This window comes from Scardinius erythrophthalmus (assembly GCF_964197995.2).
Source record: "Scardinius erythrophthalmus genome assembly, chromosome: 10".
In the NCBI taxonomy this organism is placed as follows: Eukaryota; Metazoa; Chordata; class Actinopteri; order Cypriniformes; family Leuciscidae; genus Scardinius; species Scardinius erythrophthalmus.
Window position 1 is genome coordinate 42,765,149 of NC_138230.1, and position 15,536 is coordinate 42,780,684.

Consider the following 15,536-nt stretch of genomic DNA (forward strand, 5'->3'; position numbering starts at 1 on the left):
TCGTTGCCTAAAATATACAGAGATAACTGGAGTAGCAGAGCGAGCTGAGTGACGCGCGCTGCGTCCTTTACCCATATATGGATTGGCCAGAAGGTGGGCGGGGTTAGGATTTCCCAAGATTTTCCAAGATGGCGCCGCCCATACCCCCCATAAACGGCTTCAAAACCGTTCTTCAGAAAGTCTATGGGTGACGTCACAGACGCTTTGTCCATATTTTTTACAGTCTATGCTGGCAACCCGGGGTGTTGAAATACTATTGGGTGAACTGGCAGTGGGCGGAGTCACACAGACCAAAACAAAAACCAACAGACAAATAATAAATAATAAGTAAAAGAATTGGCCGTAGAAGTGTTTTTCAGAGAAACGAGTATGTGAACTTAGCATGTTTCCTAAATATCTGCAAACATATTATGGTATTTTTATGCTTTAGTAGAGTAAATAAAACAGCACCTTTAAATCTAGCAATTTTGCAATATTTTTTGCTATCATTCATTGTAGTTACTGGATCTGCATCCGCTCTCCACATTTCCACCTACACTTACTGTACTTCTGCGAATGTACATTGCCTCCAGAAATCTGCGTTAGTGCGAGAGCAGTGCTTCATGGTACCAACAAAAAGACACAAAATTCCCTTCCTGAATCTTCACAGACAGTGAACCTCGATGGTGGAAAGATCTTCCCGACGGTATCGGAACAACTCAATCCCTCTCTACCTTCAAAAACCAGCACAACAATGAGCACTCAACCTACAACTAAGCATTTTTTTTACTTTCTTAACTCTTTTTCACTTATTTTAACTTCTCTAAGCAGCTGTGGAACTGCGTGTCACAGGACTGTCTCTCAAGGATGAATTACTTTGTTGTATTGTTCCTCTTTTGTAGATCACTTTGGAGAAAAGCATCTGCTAAATGAAAAATAATAATAATATAAATGTTCACATATCAGCATTATATCGGCCAGACATCGGCATTGGCCAAAAACAACACAGGTCTGACCACCAGCCTTGTGCGCCAAAAAACTACTCAAAGCAATGGCAATGTCCATTTTATGATTCCTTCACAGTCTCAATGGATCGAACGCAAGATTTTGTATTCCCGAACCACGGCCACCAATAAAACTGGCTTCACGATATGTCAAGAATCATTACACAGCTGAACTTTTCTGGCTTATATGATCTGCTTCCATGCTGTTTCTGAATCCGACGAAACAAAAGCTTTTATGACAACCGTAAGATATGTATCTCCACTCCAACACAAGCGCTCAGCCCAGGCTTTGTTCTACAAGGCACTTTAAGCTTTTAATCGTTCCCTCTGTTGGCCTGGATGTTTGACGATACTTCAGGTGCATGATAATGAAATCTCCCCCTCCCAGCAGATGAGAAGCTCAGCAACATCAGCACAAAACACACTTATACATCTCCCTTCCTGGATTTGCTCTCTTTTTCACTCTCTATTTGTGTACCTTTTCGCCCTTATCTTGTTCCACTCGCATTTTGAATGATTTGAACAGAGCTGCGGATGACAAACGTAAACCAAACTCATACAGGACTAACTAAAGTCAAAACATTCGGTAAAGTCTTGCACGTTATTTTGCCCAAGACTGTATTTATTCAGTTTTTAAACAGTTACACACTGTGACATTTGGCTTTGCTAATTGAGCATAATAGATGTATCTTTGCAGATAACGATAAGTGGATATCACTTTAAAAGATAGGCATGGTTTACAAATTTTTCGTTGATGTAAAAGAACCTCAGCCGTTTTGCAATTCCAATCATTACTAATGGCTTGAACTACAGCTCCGGGGGAACAAGACAAATTGCTGTGATTGTTCATGTCTAGATCTCAGTACCTGGGGTTAAAATCCATAGACATAAATGAACAATTCCTTTGTTCCTATGATCAACAGAGTTGCGTACCACTCAGCATTGAATTTAAAATGGCTCACTGAAAAAAAGGATTTGTTGAATTTAATAAAAAATGTTATCGTAAGTGGTTGCACACAACTGATTTTAGCTACATTTAAACAAATGCATTAAGTTGAACTAAAATTGATCAAGTTCAACTTAATGCATTTGTTTAAATGTAGCTAAAATCAATTGTGTGCAACCACTTACGATTAGGCTTGTTGCGATAGTCGGTGTTACCGGTGATACACGGTGTTTAACCCACCTACCGGTCATAGCACTTGACCACCGGCACCGTCCCCATCGTGTTGAAGTTTTAGCCTATAGTAATAAAGCACTTAATTCAGTTAGTGACTACGTGCCTTCGTAATTTAGCGTAAGCGGAACGAGTGCCGCAGTAAAGCAGCAGGTGTCCGATTTCATTTATCATTTGAGGAGAGTGAGGCGAGCTAACTGGCAAAGAATGGCGGAAGATCTGGTTTCAAAGAGAAATGCAAACGTGAGTTTAATATTTTTATATTAGTTTTTTTTGCACTTAAGTGTCCAGTGATTATTCGGGTAGGCTACCTTATTTAACAAAGTTTTTGATGTTCGTTCGTTTCATATTCGATCGTTGTGCGGTGTTTTTTTTTTTTTGCTGAAAAAGGCAGGCACTTTATTTAACGAATAGTGATTTTTTTAATATAATTTCTTGTTTGATACTTGCACGATGTGTGCAGTGGTTCGTTTTGTTAATAAAAACACGTTAAAGGTGTTTCATAAGTGCTTTTGTTTAGTTTTTACATGGTGTGTTAAGTTATTATTCATTTTGCAATAAAGATGTGTGTAATACAAGCGAGTGTCTTATTGTTTTGTGTATTTTTATTAAGAATAAAATAAATTAACCCATGATTAATTCAAACAAATGCTACTGAATTGCCGCTAATTAAAGTGAAAGTAAATTGAGACGTGTGCACGTCCGCATTTTCGGCCACCCGAAATCCCCGACACGCAACCACGGTGACACCGGGATTACCGGTTCTTTTACACGTCGATTAACCGGTGGAAAAAATCCGTCACCGCAACATCCCTACTTACGATAATGTTTTTTATTAAATTCAACGAATATTTTTTTTAGTGCTCTTAAATTACAAACTATTTAATTTCAAATAAAATTTTTATTTTTATTTACCCGAAAAAAATGTAATTATACAAAAACTCTGTCACCACTTATTCACCCTTATGTCGTTCCAAACCTTTATGACTTTCTTTCTTCCCTTCTGTGGAATATAAAAGTAGAAATGTCAACGTTTCATTGACTTTCATCATATTCTTCAGAATAAATTCTTTTATGTTCCACAGACGAAAGAATGAAAGAAAGGTGTGGAATGACATGAGGGCGAGTAAATGATGAACTAGCATTTTAAATTCTGCCCAAACCTCAATTTGGAGACTAGGGCAAATATCTTTGTTTCCCTTGCATTTTCCTGCTTGTACTGATTTTTTATTTAGTCAGAGAGAACGCTTTGACTCAATCTGTATCCCACTCATTTGACAGAAATAGTTTAGAGTACTGTATAGTAGAGGAATTTGAAAGTCAATATTTATGTTGGGAACTGAACGAGTAGGCAATATCTCACAGTATGTTTAGTACTACGTGTACACATGCCAATGTTGAAAATGGCGAGTTCACTGGAGTGATGTATGTGTTTCAGGGGCTAAAACACCTCAGTTGCTGACGATTCATTTTCACTCCTTTTCATTTGCAAAGCTATTATGTTTGCATTTTATTAAGGCTTCATTTCAAATGACATCTAACTCGTTTAGGACCCTCCATCACAGTGCGAGCAGTTCAATGACCAGAGACGGGCCTCGGGGAGACATCACAAACCGCTCGCATAATGCCAAACGATGCTTGTGAGGGAGGTCTAAAATCCCCAGAATAGTTAAACTGACAGATACATTTACAGAGGAGGGTTTTTTTTTTCCTTCTTTTGTCATGGTTTCTCTTCTTTAAACACCAAATACCTCATAATAACACCAGCGCCTTCTTGGTACAGGACTGGGATAGCAAAGAGGCTTTCTTTTAGCACAAAAATTAAACCTAAGACAAGAGACCGAGAGGTCTGAAGTGCTTTCTCATTTCACACTTTCATCTCTGTAGTATTTTCCAACTGGCGTCTGGATATTACAATCACAGGCTGTCTGCAAACATTTCAAGCCTCCCTGGAATACAGCAGGTCAAGGATTCTGGGTAATATACAAGCTACTGACACAATCTGTTTCAATAAATTAAATGGATAGTTCACCCCTAAATTTTAATCCTGTCATCATTCACTCACCCTCATGTTGTTCCAAACCTGTATTACTTACTTCTATGGAACACACAAGATATTTTGAATAATGTTTCAACTGTTTTGTGACATTTCTGAAAATATCTTCTTTTGTGTTCTACTGAAGAAAGCAAGTGATACAGGTTTGGATGAACTATCCCTTTAGGTTGCTAAAAGAGGACCTATTATGCCCTTTTACAAAGTCTTGATTTTGTTTGTTGTTGATACTTCATTGATCTTTACAGGAAACTGCATTGTCACGGCAGCTTCAACACACAAAGATACAGCACCAGACTTAACAAATAAGTCACTTCTGGCTTTGTACCAATATACAATTAAAAAAGAAACAATACATAACAAAAATAAATCGTTTTGGGCAGGTCAATAAAACACTAATAAAATGTTTTTGGGCTCTACTAGAATAAGTTTTCATGAATGTTGATTATTTTCCCCATATTCTCCATTGTTGCAGCTCCTCTCTTCCCAGTCTGTCAGTAACGCTCTGTTTAGTTCCTGTTTCTATGAAGCCCCTCCTTCTGAAAAGCACACTGTGCTCTGATTGGTCGGCTGGATCAGTGTGTTGTGATTGGTCAAGCGCTTCGAGTGTGTTTGGGAAATGTCCCGCCCCTTACCATAACCACCAGTTTCAACACACTACTAACTAACTCAACCAGGCCCCGCCCCTTTATTCTGCATATTAATTATTCAAATGAGGAATATTGGGATGTGTTCGTTCCCGGAAGAATAAAAGCACAATAGTTCTTCTTTAAATGTAGTTGGCTCTGTTTAGTTAGTAGCTTGACTACTTTAAATTTTACTTTAAAAAACAAGCCACATCTTCTCCAACACTTCTGTTACACAGAGACTCAGAGACACAGAGACCAAATTCATTTCAGTTCATCTCTTCATCTCTTTTTCCACTGCTGGTTTGGAAGGTCAGGTCTTTGTGCAGTGACACCAGACTGGCTACGCTCTCAAGACTATGAAATATTCTTACTGCGCAATACCATGCTTCTAGACAGGTCCATATTCGACAGATGGCTTTAAAGTGTAAATGAAATACGAGGAACCTAGTTGCTAAGCTACACACATTCTGTCTAGGAAATAGCAAATTGAATGTACAGTATAGAAATGAATGCAGGAGACTTGTATACTTCAACATAATTCAGATGAGTCTAGTAGTACACTTCAGCATACTTTTTAAAATAGTAGTATACTTATGGAAATAAGAAGATACTCAAGTGCAAACTGAAGTATTAACATCTCATGTTTATTGCAACTAAATGAAAAAGTATAATAGTTTAAATTGATATTTAATGCAATTAGATGAGTGGTTTTTGACCACCTTAAGAAAGTAAATTTGTATGTAATTTCATAATTCTTTTGTCTTTGAAATATGGTTTTTGTACTGCCGAATGTACTGCATTTATAGTGAACTTTAATGTCATTTATATTCAAACTTTTATGTCAAATATCTAAATAACACAAGTGTAATGATGAATATGCAATTTAGTACAATTAAAATATTAACTTATATAATGAAGAACACAATACACTTCAAATTATAATCCAGCACTTTACATGTGCTTTAGTATGTCAGTCAACACATCAACATAAGTTTACTTCTTTAAAGTAAAACTTTGAATTTGACATTACAAAAGTGCACTTAAGTGTGTTAATAAACAGTCATGAGAGTGTACTGCTTAAGTACACTTAAGTGGCCTTTTATTTCAATAATGTTATATTATCTACAAGCACGATCGTTAAAAATATATACTTTCAAGACTTGAAGTGCACACTGAATACTATTAAGCACACTGCAAAGTAACATGATTTTATACACTCAGTGAATGTGAATATTATGGTATGTAATAGTGTCATATGTACAAGCCATGATTGGACTTTGAATTTAAACTAGGACTGTGTGAATTAATTAACATGTTAGTATAGTTAAACATGTTTAAAACCGCATTTAGATGTAATAAAGAGAGTTTTTGAGCACAAAAAGCCTCTAGAATTTGTATGTTAAAAACACCAAACGCATTGACAAAGCATCACTCCAGTATTTTTATGCCTTTGCTGTGTTCTGCTAACTGTGGTTAAACTGCATCCAATCTTGTTGTGTATTTCCAGTTACTCACCGAACTCCCTGGGTACAGAGATAGCGTACACACAGCTCTGTCCCGTCGTGTAGTTCCTCGGGAAGTTCGGCGACAGCACGGTTCCATCTGTCCCAGTAGAGCGACTTCCACATGGTGCTTTACACACACACACACACACCCAGATCACTCATTATTTTAAGCTTAAACATTCATGATGAACTGCTATTTTTGAGACACCAGTCTGGATAAAAAAAAAAACTTGGCTAGCGAAGCATGTACAAGTCATTTTACGTGTTTGATTCATTTTGTTTGGTCTACGGCAGCAGGACCGAGCGTTTTTTCTTCGGTTATTCTCAGAGATTCTCTTAAAAATCCATCTTTACTTGTGGACTGTACCTTGACAGCTGGGCAGCCCCCTGTTCCAGCCAGGCCTGCCATCATCACCCATAATGCAGGTAAGCGTGGAGTAGCCCTGGAGGACGTAGCCTGCCTCACAGTAGAAGGTCACGGTGGAGCCCAGCTTGTAGTCACTGCCCAGCCGAGTGCCATTCATCACATTACCGGGATCAAAGCATGACTCCCTCAGCTTAGCTGTGAGAGATGGAGAGAAGGTGCATGAAAAGCAAGGGTTGAAATCACTTTAGGTGTATCTTAGCTTGCGGGATGGGTGGTTATTGGTTGAAAGTTGAAACCAAAATTACTTTACAACCTAACCAAATAGACTTTTTTTTATTGGGGTTGAAGCTTGTCTGGTACCTATAAACTGTAATCCTTGTATAAAAAAAAAAAAAAAAAATATATATATATATATATATATATATATATATATATATTACGGGCAGGGTTATTATCATTGTGTTTAAGAACAAAAGTTGACAAAAGGAAAATATATTAAGACTTAAAACTAATTTTGAAGCCTTGAAACACATTTTAAATAAAGATAATTGTTTTATCAAGTTCAGGATTAAGTTTAAGGATGATTCTCACAAAACTGTACTTTCTGCAAGTCTTATTTAAATTAAAAACACTATTTTCAAAATTAAAAATGTATGCTTAGAGTGCAACAGCAAAAATGGCGAGGTAAAAAGAAATGTTACATTTGTTCAGTGCTTTATATATATGTGTGTGTGTGTGTGTGTGTGTGTGTGTGTGTGTGTGTGTGTGTGTGTGTGTGTGTGTGTTTATATATATACATATATACATACATACATATACACACACACACACACACACACACACACACACACACACACACACACACACACACACACACACACACACACACACACACACACACACACACACACACACACACACACACACACACACACACACACACACACACACACACACACACACACACACACTTATTAAATATTGTTGTTGCTTGAAATAAAATAAAGTATAAAAATATAAAAAACATTTTATTTCAGCTTGTAGCCTTGCAACATTTCTCATTTTTATTTAGTTAAGTTATTTAGTTTAACTTGATGTACTGAAATAACTAAAAAGAAAAGAAAAATTAATAAAACTATATAGACAATGAAAAACTTCTGAAAAAAAAAAAACTAAAACTTGAACTAAAATTAAAATGAAAAATAGAAAAATGAAAACTAATAATAAATACAAATAGTATCTTAATTATACTAAAATCACACAAAAAATAAATAGGTAATGGTGAGTAAATGATCACAGAATGTTGAACTATCCCTTTAAATCGTCAACTGAATACTAGTCACAATTTGACTGTGCAGTCAGAATTATGTGTTTCTAACTAAGAGTTTGGACGTTTAGGCTGGAGAAATGTCAGAGTCTACCTTTGTACTCCAGGTGAAAGCCAGTGTAGCTGACAGATCCATCACTGCGGAAGGCCAGGTACATGCTGTTAGAGCTGCTCTCGATCCGTTCGGGAAGCTTGCTGTCCTGGAAGCTCCCGATCAGAGGGCTGTTGCTGTCCGTTCCATCGTAGATATACAAGAAGTCGTAGTTGGGCTCTATGCTGAAGCTGGGAGAAATGATCAAAGAGGAGTTCTCTGAATAGAGGGATCAAAAGCTCTTCATCTGGATACAGATATTCGAGTCCTGAGATCAACTTTGCAGATGAAAATATAAAGTAAAACAAGTACAAAGAAATCAGAGACTGTTTTAGAGTGATTGGGGAGGCCGGGGCAAGTTGTCACACTTCTTACTCCATTAAATATTTTTGGTAAATGCAACCTCAGATGAACAACAACAAATTGCATATCACCGTGTTTCTAAATGTATTTATTTATTTAAAGGGGTCATATAATGGTACATGCACTTTTACAAGTTGATTGTACTGAAATGTGTGTTGGCAGTGCCTGTACACAACCATCATAAAATGATAAAAATCCATCCAGTGTTTTTTTTTTAATCTCCTTATATGTTTGAACCTCTCTGAAATCAAGCCGTTCGACCGTGTGACGTCACACGGTCGGACGCCCCTCCCACGATTGTGATTGACAGCTGCAGCGTTTCAACACACACCCGCCCTCGCTCATGAGCGAACTGTCAATCATAGTCCGCGCGTCATTGTTGATACCCTCACTGGAGCGCTGTCTATGAGCATAATGGCGTCTGCGATTGTTCTTCGGTGTAATAAGGAACACAGCAGTCATTTGAATGTTCCTAAATCTGAGCCGTTATAGATGCAGTGGCTGAGTTTTGTTTTTGAAGCGATATGCCCAAAGGATTGACGCGGGGATTCCCTCATGGGGATTCCCCACGATCATCTGTGCTTTCCTGTTTGCGAATCATTTCACACCAGACAGCTTTACAAACGAGAAAAAACGGATCGGTACCAACGTGTTACTGCTTAACCTCCAGAAGATGTGAGTGTAATGTTTTATTAACCTTTATATTAGTATTTATATTAATCTTTGCAAATTTGCAAACCTTGCTGCACGCTTCATGATGAATGCATCTAAGGTTTACACTCCGGGTACATTACGGCATGTTTTCTATGTACGACGTTCTTAATATAATTCATAATCACACGTTTATAATGAACAACGCGTGGTTATTGTGTTAGAATTGGTGTACGCACAGAACAGAGGGGCGGGGTGAGCAAAGCTCATTATCATTTAAAGACACATGCACTGAAACGGCGTGCTGAAAACAGAGCTGTTTTTGAGCAGGTAAAATTAGTGTTTTCTTACAATACTAATGAGAATTTTTAATTAAAGTATATTACAAACTTTTAATTTAGACCCTAAAGAATCATATTAGCTTGTACAAAAATGGCATTATATGACCCCTTTAAAGCTGCAGTCCGTCGTTTTTCCTCTTTGTTGTCCTCTCTGTTCAAAATCTGCAATTGCAGTTATTTGCGTAATTATCAACTTTTTTTGTGTTGTGTCTCGGCACGGCACAGCACGGATGAATCCAAGGTTTTGAGGAGAATGTGCGCGCCGGTGTGGATCCTGGCATTCGGCAATCACAGATTCTACTATTTGGAAGTATGACCAACAGAAGAATTTTCACCAGAAAATGTCTGAACAAGTAACATCCACTTTTGTTCTGACCAACTAAGGGGAAAAAAGCATTGCAGTAAATCGCGCCGATTAAATCTAACGATCGCTTCATATTACATCAGACCGTGCAAATTATACTTTGTTCTCAAATTGTTAATGTTAATAACATCAGCATTGCGTGACTACATTTAATGCCCTTCCGATATTATCCTTGTTTTCGCATGGGCCGGTCGCAGTCGCTTTTCTCCGCAGTCAGAACTAAGTCTTTCGCGTTTTACAACGGGTGAATCTCCAGTGTCGTTTGAACCTTTCTAGATCCGCCATCAAATTGATGAGTTTAATTATATCAAGTGCTGTGAGGAAAGGCTATAAATCTCCACCTCCAGCATCCTCACACTCATAGCCGACTAGACTCTTCTTTATGTGTACAGATGTGATGTAATGACGCATAGACATGCTTGAATTTCCCGCGGACATCCACCAGAGTTAAAAACATTATTACAAGCTCACCATTTTGAATCGAGCTACGGCAAGCAGAGAGTTTTGAACACTGGCTGGTTATGTACTTGCTCAAACAATTATTTTGGATCATTTTTAACCCAAAAAAGTTACGGACTGCAGCTTTAATAAAACTAAAGCCAAAATGGAAAAGCCATGGGTGACAAACTACAGTCCACCCTATGATTCAATTGCTTGTAGAGCCACTTTTAGCAGCAATAAGTTGAAGGAATGGTTTTCTGTATGACAGTATCAGTCTCTCACATCATTTTTTCCCGCTCTTCTTACAACGTTGCTTCAGTTCATTGAGGATCGCAACATTTCGGTCGGGTTGAGGTCTGGACTTTGACTGGGCCGGTGCAACACCTTGATTCTTTTCTTTTCCAGCCATTCTGTTGTAGATTTGCTGGTGTTCTTGGGATCATTGTCCTGTTGCATGACCTAATACCGGCCAAGTTTTAGCTGTCGGACAGATGGTCTCACATGTGACTCTAGAATACTTTCCTGTCCATCTAAACGCTTGTTATGCATGCTAACTTGCTGTGTACGGTGACGTATGTCACTGTATTATCCATATGGCCAGCATGCAGTTGACCATTAAGGCTGAACATATAAATAACCAGGCGTTGAATGGCACGTGCAGAATCAGCATCTCTGCTGGGCTCAGACACACACTTATAAACACTTGCACCTTTTCATTTGCAGTAAGGTGCAATGATAAGGTCCCGCACATCAGTGGAGAGTCATTTGCATGAGATGGATTGTGACTGATTCAGATTTACACTCCCTTCCCCCCCCCCCCATTATGCAGAGAGAGAATGCTAAGCATGCCTTCCACACTTCACTGCGTCAGAATCCACTGCTTAGGGGTTATTATAGGATAATTCATACACAGGATAAGATCCTTTACACCACATTAAAAAAGCCATTAATTCCTGATAAACAGATGCATCTGCTTCCCCCCGTACTCCATACCCTGTGTAGCTGTCAATCAGAAAACAATTATTTCTGCAGGAAATCAGGTTGATGGCACAAACTGTACTATTGCTAAATAGAGAGACACCCGGATGGGATTACATTTGTAGTGATGCTAAAAGAGGTCACTTTTTTTTTTTTTTTTCCGGAGTGTATTGTTCATTTCCAATTTCATTATGGACATATTTCATACCGTGGATTTTTTAAGCAGAAAGGAGTCAGTAATGGACTGTGTAATGAAAGTCTTTGAGATGGAACCCGAACGAGAGCCATTTATTAGAAACTTGCCCGTTCTGGCAGAACTCCAACATGGTTGTTTACTCGGAGAGGACGAAATTCTAATGAGAAAGAGGCTACATAATGCCAACCATGAGGATGACACTACCTGCCGAGAGAGGAAAAAGAGAGGAAAAAGTTCTTCCTCATCTGTTTTTGGGGCTGATGTATGGCTCTAACTAGCAGCTGTGAAGGTTTTGAAAAATATTAGGCACTAGAAAACTCACAAAACAGCCTCAAATGGCAGCTCCTGTTGTGATGAATGCTGTAAATCGTGACACATAGGCAGAATGAAAGATTGTTTTTGAGCTATCGCTGTCATTAAAGGAACTGCTCTTAGATGATGAGTCAAAGAGAAGACGAGGCAAAGTTTAAACGTTCAACAGTCGCAGATATTTCAAAGTGTGAGCGTGAGAGACAGAAGGAGAAATCCTGAAACCTAAGCACTTCTTCTTCTTCTTCCGCTGACTGTGTGCGAATCCTGATTATTATTCCACGGCCTCACGCCTGGACTAGACCCTCGCGACACGCTTTGATCCAGGTGGAAGGGAATGTCTTGCTAGCGGTGCTATTAGCATTAACATTAGGACTTTGGCGATTGTCAAATAGGACGAACTCCTACAGCACTCGAACTTAACCTCACGCTGACCCCGACTGGACGGAGGATCCCGCTTGCGGCTCGAGCGTCGCTTCGTGTTGGCTAAATGAAAAATGGACATAATTAGCAACATGATTGGACTGTGAAGGAAATTTATCAACCTTGCTTTTATACTAATTGGTCACATCACTCAAGGCAGAGACACCGCTCTACACCTTTAAGGCAAGAAGAGGGAAAGCTAAAAAAAAAAAAGGGACCACCGTCAGGTTCATTACAGACAAAATGAGCAAAGAATTCCAGCTGGGCTCATTATCTCTCCCAGACATGAAATGCATTTTAATTCAGACATTGATAGCAGTCGCGCTACATAATTACTCAACAAGTCGACTGCGGCCATGTCGAAGGACACCGCGGGCGTTCGCTTTAGATTCAGCGTTACGACACAGCAGCCTCTAAATGAACTCGTGAACTCATCAGTTGGAGATATTATAGCTCAAGTGAAGGCATAAACGAAAGACCAGGAATAAGCGCACGGTGAGATTATTTCCGATCGCACATCTTTCTGTCTCATCGGACACAATTTAAACTGCGCTGACCCCACCACAAAAGAGGGTTCAGCAGATATTAACCTTCCCACAGAACCGCACGCTCTGCATTCACAAAACTTGTTGGTCAACTAAGGTAAGTAGACAAACCTCCCTCCCCGTTCACGACATTCTCCCACACACACTAACCTGAAGCTGCTGACAAACATCGGATTGTCCTCAAAGATAAAGTACAGAAAAACACCCGGACTAATGCACACCTTCAGCTGAGACGAGACGTCTAGAATATATTTGATAAAAATAAATAAATATATATATATATTTAGGATAAAAAATATAGGATAAAATAATTTTCTATATATATATATATATATATATATATATATATATATATATATATATAAATAAAATAATAATACATATAATAATAAATAATTATAAAATTATAATAATAATATGCATACATAAACATATATAAACTATATATATATATATGGATAAAATAATTATATATATATATATATATATATTTATTATATATAACTGCATATTTGTTATTAAATGTTATTAACTATTACAAGATTATACATACATGATAAATATACAGTATAATTTTGTTTGTCTTTCTCCCTCTCTTAGTTTTTATTATGTGTTTCTGATTCTCACCATTGATTAATAAATCTTAAATAAATACAAATTATATTTCCTTTTTATATATGCATATATACTGTATATTCCTACTGTATACTGTATGTTCCCCTTTTTCATACATATATATTTTTAAATATTATATATATATTAAATGTAAGCATAGCTAGTTTTAAACGTGTATATATACTGTATAGCAGAGATCTTTTGACTTTATCTAACATATAAAATCATAAAATAATTCATGCCATAATATATATATATAAATTAAAACAACTATATTAAAATAGTAAATACAACTATAAAACATTTCTGCTATTTTAAATAAATAATTGTTAATTGAAATAAAATTTATATTGTTTAACTTGATGTATTTAAATAACTAAAACTGAAATAAAAATTGTAATAAAAAATATAGACATTTAAAAATATATATGAAATAACTAAAACTAACTCAAATTAAAATGAAAAAGTATTAAAAAATAAAAACGAATTCAGAATATTAATACAAACTATATAACAATGTAGTTTTCTCTCTCTCTCTTTCTCTCTATCATGTAGTATATTCTATTGTTATTGTATTACTTACTTTAAGTAACTTTTTTCAGTTTTGTTTGTGAATTTCCCTGTTGCATGAATTGCACAGCCGTACAGAACAGCTCACAGATGAGTTTACCTGATGAACGCGAGAGACAGGACGTAATCCGAGTTGACGGCGATGAGCCAGTCGCAGTCCTTGCTGTGCGGGTATGGATGAGGGAAGTTGGGCGACAGAATAAACCCAGAGGAACCGGTGAGATTGCCCCCACATGGAGCTGGGAAAACACAGAGGACTCGTATCAGCAGCATATGGGCATTAGTAACACATGAGGAGAATCTCTTATTAAAACATGCGGCTTGAACATCTGTGCCAACCAGGAACCAGGAGAACGAGCGCTGGAGTGAACACGCGCAGACAGAGATATGTAAGATCCTCTGAGGAACCGCGCCATGTAAAGCGTTCATATCTTATATATGAGAACTATAGTGAGAGAGAAAGGTTATTTAAAATATGAAAGGAAAAGCTGAAAATTCTGCTTCCAATATGAAGTGTCTTTTGAAAGAAAGAGACAATCCGTATCTGGAATTTGATATTCATTAATTTGGGCAGACTTTCATGTCACTGCGATGATAAGGAATCTCAATGGTGTCGGGTCTTTCACATCGAGTACAACTCTTGAGAACGGCCTGATTAAAAAAAATTGCTTAAAGTGCTTTTTAGATACATGTTCTGCTGTCAGCATCTAAAGCAATATGTGCTAATTAACTCTTAGCCGCTTAGATGTCTCAGAATCATGAATATGTGTTATGAAAATGAGCAAAACAATACTTCTTATGTACAGTATGAGGCCTTGTCTAATGTTTACAGATATGTTTGCACCTACAGTGTACAAATACAGTACAATTTGGCATATCATAACTTTTTTAAAACATCCTGGACATAAAGCTTTGTTGTGCAAACTGTTTGATACAAATATATATATATATATATATATATATATATGAAACATTTCTGTTGCTTTAAATAAATAAATGTTATCTAAAATAAAATAAAAACAAACTTTTATTTCAACATTTCTGATTTTCATTTAATATTTAAGTTATTTCAAAATAACTAAAACTGAAATAAAAATATTATAAAATATATATTTATAAAACCGTATACAAAATTTAATTTGGAAAATAATTTAATTAAAAAATAATACAAATATTAATAAAACTATAATAGTATCTGAATGATCCTAAAAATAACACTATAATAAACCAATTTAAATGACTAAAATATGTTTAGTTTTGTCACAATTTTTGCTCATTACAATCATTTTAAATTGTGACAAAGTAAATAAATCTAAATAATAAAGTAAATAATCTCAATCCATTTTTTTTCTTCTTCCTTTCCTTCAAAATTGTTGTATTGACTGAATTCCTCAAACTCCACTATTCAACACTTTTTCTTAAATTATTAAAATAAAAAAAAGAAAGTAATTACAAAAATACATCCTTTATTTAAAATATGGCAATTATATGTAAATTAAATAAAATCCATACAAACCAACATCTGATCACAAACTACTGTATTTAGTTTTTAATGCATTACGTATATTTAATCGTAATGTTTATTTAATATTATTGCAAGAAAATAAC

General features: G+C 36.6%; 1 protein-coding gene across 1 annotated transcript in view; it reads right to left on the bottom strand.

Moving 5' to 3' along the window:
- Positions 1-15,536, bottom strand: part of csmd3b (CUB and Sushi multiple domains 3b) — a 455,685-nt gene that overhangs the window by 124,911 nt on the left and 315,238 nt on the right. The window contains exons 28-31 of the mRNA XM_081376961.1: positions 14,029-14,167; positions 8,136-8,323; positions 6,715-6,909; positions 6,358-6,474 (exon numbers count right to left, since the gene is read on the bottom strand). Coding sequence (XP_081233087.1) covers positions 6,358-6,474; positions 6,715-6,909; positions 8,136-8,323; positions 14,029-14,167 — 639 coding nt within the window. The remainder of the gene's footprint in view (positions 1-6,357; positions 6,475-6,714; positions 6,910-8,135; positions 8,324-14,028; positions 14,168-15,536) is intronic.